Source organism: Salvia hispanica, chromosome 5 (genome assembly GCF_023119035.1).
Source record: "Salvia hispanica cultivar TCC Black 2014 chromosome 5, UniMelb_Shisp_WGS_1.0, whole genome shotgun sequence".
NCBI classification, from domain to species: domain Eukaryota; kingdom Viridiplantae; phylum Streptophyta; class Magnoliopsida; order Lamiales; family Lamiaceae; genus Salvia; species Salvia hispanica.
In genome coordinates, this window is record NC_062969.1 from 22,011,168 (window position 1) to 22,020,146 (window position 8,979).

Consider the following 8,979-nt stretch of genomic DNA (forward strand, 5'->3'; position numbering starts at 1 on the left):
TACCAATTTTGGCCCAAATTGAGAAGAGTCGAAAAAAATTGGGAAATTAGTTATAACAGAAGGGGAAAAAAAAGTTGAAAAAGTCAATAAGTAACCTGAAAAAAAATAACCAAAATTGAAATTGCAATTTCCTTTGTCGGGTCGATTATGGATCGGAATTGGAACCGTAGGTGTTCGTGTAGTTCCACAAAGGGTATATAGGTAACTTTGCCAATTTCTCCTTATGAAAATAGCTTTGGGTTTGTAATCAATCTCATTCAAAGCTAACAAAATGGTATTCGCCCTTTCAATTTTTCCCTCCCATTTTCCAACTACAAAAACCGCCATTCCCAAATTCCCAGCAAATCCGAAAACCTTCATTCTTGAAAAATGCAAAACAACCAAAGACCTCAACCAAGTCCACGCCAGCCTCATCAAAACCCGCCTCCTCCACCACCCGGCGGCGGCGGAGCCCCTCCTCGAGGCGGCGGCCCTCCTCCTCCCCGACTCCACCATCGACTACGCTTTCTCGATCTTCCGCAAACTCGAACACCCCGACGCCTCAGCTTACAATATCATGATAAGGGGCTTCACTAAAGAGCAAGCTCCTCAAAAATCCATTCTTTTATTCAGGCAAATGATAGAACAGTTGGTGCGCCCGGATCCGTTCACTTACTCCGGCATTCTGAAGGCGATTTCGAAGCTCGGGGCTTTGAAGGAAGGCGAGCAGATCCATGCCCACGTTTTGAAATCAATGGAGAAGTTTGACCGTTCGGAATTTGTTGAGAATTCATTGGTTTACATGTATGCGAGCTGCGGTCAGCTTCAATCAGCTCGGAAGGTGTTCGATGAAATGTCGGAGAGAAGCCCCGTCGCGTGGAGCTCGATGTTTTCCGGTTATGTTCGGTGTGGGACTTGGTTAGAAGTTGTGGGATTGTTTAGAAAAATGAGAGGAATGGGTATTTATTTCAATGAAACGACTTTGATTAGTGTATTGAAAGCTTGTGGTAGGCTTGGTGATTTGGAGTTGGGAGAGTGGATTCATGAGCATGCTGTTGCTAATGGGCTCATGAAAAATGATAACTTGATCACTTCTCTTGTTGATATGTATGCAAAGTGTGGTCGTTTGGAAACGGCGAGGCGCTTGTTCGATAGCATGTCTAGTAAAGATGTCGTTGCTTGGAGCGCCATGATCTCCGGCTATAGTCACTCGGACCAACAAATGGAGGCTCTGGCCCTATTCCACGAGATGCAGAGAGCGAATGTGAAACCGAATGAGGTGACAATGATCAGTGTGCTTTCTTGTTGTGGGGTTCTTGGAGCTCTGGAAATTGGAAAATGGGTGCATTCTTACACAAAGAGGAAGAATTTAAAACTCACTGTCAATCTCTCAACTGCTCTAGTTGATTTCTACGCGAAATGTGGTTGTGTGGATATAGCCCTCGAGGTGTTCCACTCAGCGCCTTCTAAAAGCGTGTGGACGTGGACAGCGTTGATCCAAGGCCTTGCTAGTAACGGGAGGGGTGAGACGGCTCTCGAATACTTCAACCTGATGGTTGAGGAGAATGTCGAGCCAAATGAGGTGACATTCATCGGCGTGCTCAGTGCTTGCAACCACGCGGGCTTGGTTGACCAAGGGCACACCTACTTGGCTAGGATGAACCGAGACTTTGGGATCGAGCCAAGAGTCGAGCATTATGGTTGCATGGTGGATATGCTCGGCCGGGCAGGGCTAATCGAGGACGCGCACGACCTCATCACGAAGATGCCTTTCAAGCCGAACGCAGTGATATGGAGAACTCTGCTCGCGTCGTGCAGGCTGCACGGGAGGCCTGAGATTGCAGAGGAGGCGCTGAAGCAGGTCGCAAGGCTGGAGCCCACGCACAGCGGGGACTACATACTCCTTGCAGATGCGTACGCGTCTGTAGGGAGGCTGGGGGACGCTGCGAAGGTGAGGGACGAGATGAAGAAGATGGGAGTCGAGAAGAAGAGCCCCGGGTGCAGCTACATCGAGGTTGGTGGCATGGTGCACGAGTTTCTGGCGGAGGACAAGGCGCACCCAGAGGTGTACGAGGCGGTGCACGAGGTGATGGAGAGGATCAAGAGGGGAGGGTACGAGCCGGATTCTACTCAGGGGAGGGCGGAGGCGGAGGGAGAGGGTGATAAGGAGGCCTCTGTTGCTCATCATAGTGAGAAGTTGGCTATGGCGTATGGGATTATAAGGACAGGTGAGGGAACTACTGTTAGGGTGTACAAGAATCTTAGGATGTGTAGTGACTGTCACAATGCTGCCAAGGTTATCTCTAGTGTTTATAGGAGAGAGATTGTTGTTAGAGATAGAAGTCGTTTCCATCACTTCAAAGATGGATCTTGTTCTTGTCATGATTTTTGGTGATGTATGAAAGTTTTGATGCAATTTGCTTTGTAGCTATTGATCTGGATTTATAACGATTAATATCCCAATGATCCACCAATCACAGATCAGAGTCTAAAACAAAGCTCCAGAGCAGAGTCTAAAACAAAGCTAGCACAGCAAATGTATCCTCAATGTTTTCAAAGTACACAAACAAAAAGAAGCAAAATAGGCAAAAGATCCGTTTCTCTGGTTTCTTGTCATTATGCCTCGATCCTGTGTTTGTGGAAAGTAGATGCTTACGGCGTATCCAGGAGAGAGTTACAGCTGCTGGTTCAGGTAAGGGTCCTCGTTCGATTTCCCCGTGCTTGCAAAGTATCCCGAAACGGCACCACTCAGCCAGGCGGTGCTTCGAGTAAACAAACTTGCCTGAGGTTGCTCTTGCACTTGGGTCATGTTCTTATGTTGTTCCTCTAGCAATATATCAGCCCAGCGTTTCGCCATGTAACCCTTGATCGCTACAACTCCTCCAGCCACTATCTCCTTTGGCGGTATCGTGAGAGGGTTGTGCTCTACGTTGAGCTTAGCCAGATTCATGAGCCGCCCAAAGGTGTCGGGAAGTGCATGAATCTGGTTGTTGCTCAGATCAAGTTCTTTGAGGTTGATAAGGTCAGAAATTGTAGCAGGGAGCTCAGTCAAGTCACTGAAGTTGCTACTGAGATTCAGAATCTCGAGATTTGTCAGTTTCCCAATCGTAGGTGGAAGCCCACCAAGCTCATTGAAATGCAAGTCCAGATGCTGCAAGGACTTCATCTCACCAACAGATGTCGGCAGGGAGCGGATCTTGTTCAGATTCACCGAGAGACGTCTGAGATTCACAAGTTCGAAACCGATATTGGTCGGTAGGTAGGTGAGTTTGTTGAAACTTGCATCCAATTCCTCCAACGACCTGGCAAAAGAAGGAAACTCAGTATCATGCTATGGTAAGTTAAAGTTTTTATCTTCTATGCTAAAACAGCAAACCTGCAGTGAGAAATGCTGTCGGGCAGGGCGTGAAGCTTGTTTCTAGAAACATTCAAGATTCGCAACTTAAACAATAGGCCAATGGAATCAGGCAACGACACCAAAAGGTTTTCTGAAATATTTAGAGTGTCGAGATTTTCCAGTCCGGCAATCGAATCAGGAAGTGCCTGTTTTTGTTAGAATATAGAGCCAAATGTTAACATCTGAACTCATAAAGTTGTTTTCCTTTTCAGATCAAACACACACCTTTAAAATAGAATAAATGCACAAGATGGTATTTATACTTCAATATTGGATCTTTAAATAGAAAGCACATAAAACTCCACTCACGTCTAATCTTTTCACAGATTTGTTGTAAAGCACATAGTAGCATATTGCAAAGCATACTCACAAAAGTTACCAACTAGAAAGCAGAGAATACAAGACAATAGATAATCAAATCTTCAAATCTCAAGAAAGAGTTTATTGAATTAGACAAACTCTAGAGCACAATAAGTATCCACAATCTTGACATACTTATCATGATACGCAAAAGTTTCTAAACTACTAAAGTATGATGAATTAATACTCCATTGATGCATCTCCAGTTAAGTAAACCATATTCAGAAAATGAAAATAGATCAACCAGGAATCAAATTCAAACCCAATTTTCAATAGCAATTACAAAATCAAACAGTTCAAATATGGAATCTCAATATTCATAATATCCAAGGTAGAATACTATCCCTATTTACTGTTAGCTATCATCTCTGACCACATTCATAAAATGAAATTGCATCAATCAGGGACGAAATTTAAACACGATTCTCAATAGCAATCACAAAATCAAACAATTCAAATATGTAATCTCAAAATTCAAACAATCCAATGTAGAATTGTATCCCTAACCTCGAGCTGGTTATTCGACAGATCGAGCGAAACCAATGAATTCAACCTCCCAAACTCCTCCGGCAAAATCCTCAACTTCCTCCCAGACAATTCAACACTCTCAATCACTTTCCCCGATTCCGCATCCTTCAAAATCCCCACCACCTCCTCATCCAATTCATCCTTCTCCAAACCCTTCCCCTCGCCGCCTTCCTCCTCATTCAGCTCCTCCCCAGCCACCGCCGCCTCGTAGATCCTCTCCAGCCTCCGCTCCGCATCACTCAGCATCTTCTCATACTTGTCGTGCATCTCGTCCAGATCGATCACAGCCTTATAAATCTCGTAATCCTCGGCTCTCTTCTCCGGCGTCAACGAGGCGTCGGCCTCGATCTCCGCCAGCCTCAGCCGCGCCAGGTCAACGGCCTCGTGATCGGGTCGGGTCCCCAGGATCCGCAGCGCGGATCGGGTATGCGCGACGCCGGTGACGGCCTCGCCCATGGCGGCGATGAGCTTGCGATTTTTCAGGTACGGCATGCTCGCGGAGGCCTCGAATTGAGGCTCGTTGGGGGAGAAATTCGCCACCGGCTGATTCTCGATGTCGAAATCTTCGCCGGTGGGGGCGCCGGCGGTGGATGGGGTGCGATTGAAGGTGGGGAGCTTGGCCATGACATAGGAGAGGATCGGGAATTTGTTAGGGTTTGGATCCATGGCTGAATTTGGAAGAAGCTCAGATTTTTTGTTTTTTTTTATATGTTGTGAAAGCTGGATGATAAGAGTGTGAGTCGGTGGAGTTAATACTCCTAATATCTGCTTGATTAAAGGTAATTTGCATAATATATTTATTTGCGGTAACTGAAATCACAATTTTTGACCAAATTTTACTAACTAACCGCTAGTGCAATTTTAAATTTAATCGCAAAAGTCTTAGATTTTGTAGTAGACCAATTAACATTATTGAGTTACTACTACTATTTAACGTTTTTACTCCACACTAAGTGAGTATTTAGCAAGTAGTAGTATTAGCTAGATGAAATAATAGAATGACTTTATAACAAATCTCGTATATGTTGCCTACTTTACAGGAAAATATCTGTGCAAATTAGGAAACGGCATAATAAAATTTTGACGAAGATCGATCATTATATTTATAGATAACCGATACAATACACATGAACTTGGGCTTTAAAGCCCATCAATCATCAGCCCATTATATCTAATTTGTCGTCTCAAAAACAATGTCTCTCGTTTTTACATGCTGTTTTATTTCCAAAACATCCAAGGGGAGGGTTAAGCAAATAGCAAACCATCGATCTATATGCATAACTAAGACAAATATCATCAATTTTGTGAAAAATTCTAAATCCAAAAATAACTTAATCTAAACAATAAAACCAAAACTCATCAGATAAACCCACAATCCCAACGGTAACTAGAGATTTACGACTAGACAAAGATAGACACTTGCAAGTTGCAACCAGTGGCGAATTCAGACTTTTTGAATTGGAGGTGCGAATTATATAGTAAAAAAATACATAGTACTTAGTATTAAATAATATTAAAAATAATATAAATAAAAAGTTAATGTTCAAGTTTAAAGTCATGTCATCATAAAAATTTTCAAACTATCTAATATCTAAAAAAGGGTCGGAAAATTGAATATTTTGAATTCACGCCAGATATTAAAACATTAACTAAAATCTGCATAAAATAGAATAATAAAAAAAATAACATTAAAAAAAAACTACCTAAAACCTAAATAGAATAATAGAAAATAAAATCTGCAAACACACGTGTTGAGGAGCTACCTAAGTACTACTATCTAAAAATAATAATAATAATAATAATAATAATAAAGAAGGAATATTTAAAAACTACCTAAAATCTGCATAAAATAGAATAACAAAAAAAGAAATAAAATTAGAAAAACTACTTAAAACCTTAATAGAATAATAGAAACAAAATAAGCAAAGCTACCTATCTGCATAAAATAGAACAACAAAAAAAGAAATAAAATTAGAAAAGCTACTTAAAACCTTAATAGAAACCATAAAATAGAACAACAAAAAAAGAAATAAAATTAGAAAAGCTACTTAAAACCTTAATAGAAACCAAATAAGCAAACCCACGTGATGAGGAGGAAGAATAATAGAAACAAAATATGCAAACTGACTTGACGAGGAGGAATCAAACTTGGGTCTATTCAGTGAGAATTGTCTCAACTACCGCTATGCTACGCATTCCATTTGTAAAATTCATCTCAAATATATACTAAGGGGAAAATTATTTGGGGGTACACTCGTACCCCCTTGCTCCCAGCTGGATCCGCCAGTGGTTGCAACCTACTAAAGGAAAGAGTAATAATCTAAAAGAGGATGGACTCAAAGTGGTCCACCTTCGTATCTATGCCAACATACATATCGGTATCCAAATGTGATCAAATTTATGAAAGCAAAAATTAAAGAGCAACATTAAGAAACCAAACAGAAAACCAAACAATATGGGCCAAAATTATGACGAGGGTTGATGTCAAGGGTGACTCATTCATCTCGACACTGAAATTTTTAATTAATATAGTCAAGTTGATCCACCCTAACAAAAGTTTCATTAGCAACTATGAAAGCATTATGCGATTGTTGACCATATGAGGACTCATATCCGCTACTTCTAGGCGTTCGAAAGAAAGCAAGGCGACCGCCACTGGCGGATCCAGCTGGGAGCAAGCCAAATAATTCTCCCTTAGTATATATTTGAGATGAATTTAACAAATGGTATGTGTAGCCTAGTGGTAGTTGAGTCAATTCTCATTGAATAGACCCCAAGTTCGATTCCTCCTCATCATGTCAGTTTGCATATTTTGTTAGATAGTACTACTTAGGTAGCTCCTCAACACGTGTGTTTGCAGATTTTATTTTCTATTATTCTATTTAGGTTTTAGGTAGTGTTTTTTTCTAATGTTATTTTTTTTATTATTTTATTTTATGCAGATTTTAGTTAGTGTTTTAATATTTGACGTGAATTTAAAATATTCAATTTTCCTTTTTTTTAGATATTAGATAGTTTGAAAATTTTTATGATTACGTGACTTTAAACTTGAACATTAACTTTTTATTTATATTATTATTAATATTATTTAATACTAAGTACTATGTATTTTTTCACTATATAATTCGCACCCCAATTTTAAAAATCTGGATCCGCCACTGACGACCGCAACAGTTGTTCTAACTCGAATCAAACAAGTGAATAAAACTGCATAGCTAGTGACAATCCTTGAAGAAGAACAAAAAGCTCCACTTCGAAGCTTGAGGCTGTCTTGAGTGGAGTGCATGAGGCACGTAGAAAGCAAGCCCCCATCTGGTCCACGGACAACTCCACTGCCACCGGACTCTTATGTCTCATTGAAGAAGGCACAACTGTTTAGCGTCCAGCTTCACCAATGAGAATTATGGGGATTCCAAAACGAGCGATTTCGGAATAAGGGGTTAATTTCGCTGACCTTTCGAAATAAGGGATTAATTTCGTTGACCTTTCGTAATTTGGGAACGTGACATGCGTATTTTTCAGAATAAGGGATTTCTAATTTTTTTCTCTCTTTTTTATTCTTTTTTAACATTATTTCCCTCTAACTATTTATCAATTGCCTAAATCACCCCCCTCAAATATTTTACCTGATCTCTACAAAATCAGCGTCGTTTCTGTGATCACTCCCAAACAGCCGTCTTTTTTTGTTCCAAGCCTGCTTCTCCTCTCCCCTCCACGTCGCCTCCGTTCTTCACCGCCTTCGTCGACTCTTTTCCTTACTCTAGACCCGTCTCCACCCTCCTTCACAGCGCCTCCACTGTTTGCCGCCTCCGCCTCCACCCTCCTCTTCCGTCACTCCAACTCAAAACAGTAATTGATTTTGGAATTCTACATATGTGTCTGTTGAGTCAATTTTCTATTTCAGGAAGTTTCTTCATAGTTGAGGCATTTTCATATATGGTAACTTTTTTCTCTTTTTTGCTTTACTCTATCTTACTTTATTCTCTCTACTTTATTCACTTTATACTTTATTCTCTCTACCTTTTCTTCTCTCTTACTTTTTTATCTATTTATTTAACACATCCAACACTCATTTCTAAAATTCCGTGCAGAAAAATTCCGCCTCAATTATGAAGAAACGAAGGGAGTACAATCAGGGACGGAGCTAGGCATGGTCCAGCGGTGGCTTGGCCGGTGCCGGTGCCGGTCCTAGTACTTCCAGTCTTCCACCATATATGGCTGTCTGTGTCTTTGCCGGTCCTAGTATCTTTTAAATTTTTTAGAAAGGAGAAAGGGAGAAGAAGAAGAAAGAGAAAAGAGACAAGTAGAAAGTAATTATGCTAATTGAATTTACAGCTGTGTGGGGCCTAATCTATTATAAATCGTAGTTATGATAAGTTTGTTTCGAGATATTTGGGAATAGTGCATATAATGATATAATCAAGTTTGCATTTTTGTTTTCATTTTAGGAATAATACTAGCATATGCTACGGAATAATTTTCTTGAGTTTATAGTATAATATGAGTTTTACATAACAAATTGTTTTACTTACATATCTCCGTAATGTCACAATTTATGTGTATCTATCTTAAAATGTTAATTTAAATTAATCTAGTTAATTTATTTAAAAATAGACTATAAAATCATGTTTTTTTAATTTTAATTAGACAATATACTTTTTTTTTTCTCATTTTAGTAAAAGACCATTTGTCTTTTAAACATTTTCAAAAAGACA

At 40.2% G+C, this 8,979-nt stretch overlaps 2 protein-coding genes across 2 annotated transcripts; one reads left to right on the forward strand and one right to left on the reverse strand.

The window, feature by feature from the left end:
* The first annotated feature begins 252 nt into the window (after nucleotides 1-252).
* LOC125188032 (pentatricopeptide repeat-containing protein At1g08070, chloroplastic-like) lies at nucleotides 253-2,406 on the forward strand. The gene has a single exon (XM_048084765.1). It carries the CDS (start codon nucleotides 272-274, stop codon nucleotides 2,372-2,374), a length of 2,103 nt encoding a protein of 700 aa, XP_047940722.1. The 5' UTR covers nucleotides 253-271; the 3' UTR covers nucleotides 2,375-2,406.
* A 62-nt stretch (nucleotides 2,407-2,468) lies between these two features.
* On the reverse strand, nucleotides 2,469-4,992 carry LOC125188033 (plant intracellular Ras-group-related LRR protein 3-like). The gene is made up of 3 exons (XM_048084767.1): nucleotides 4,244-4,992; nucleotides 3,356-3,522; nucleotides 2,469-3,281 (listed from the first exon to the last, which is right to left on the reverse strand). Exons 1-3 carry the CDS (start codon nucleotides 4,928-4,930, stop codon nucleotides 2,654-2,656), a joined length of 1,482 nt encoding a protein of 493 aa, XP_047940724.1. The 5' UTR covers nucleotides 4,931-4,992; the 3' UTR covers nucleotides 2,469-2,653.
* Between the last annotated feature and the right edge of the window lie 3,987 nt (nucleotides 4,993-8,979).

Bases quoted from the DNA above. Each gene is read 5' to 3' on its own strand.
- LOC125188032 (XM_048084765.1), top strand. From the start codon at position 272: ATGGTATTCGCCCTTTCAATTTTTCCCTCCCATTTTCCAACTACAAAA.
- LOC125188033 (XM_048084767.1), bottom strand. From the start codon at position 4,930: ATGGATCCAAACCCTAACAAATTCCCGATCCTCTCCTATGTCATGGCC. The intron at 3,523-4,243 runs GTTAGGGATACA...TAACAAAAACAG, and splicing joins TGTCGAATAACCAGCTCGAG to GCACTTCCTGATTCGATTGC. The intron at 3,282-3,355 runs GTTTGCTGTTTT...TTCTTTTGCCAG, and splicing joins GACAGCATTTCTCACTGCAG to GTCGTTGGAGGAATTGGATG.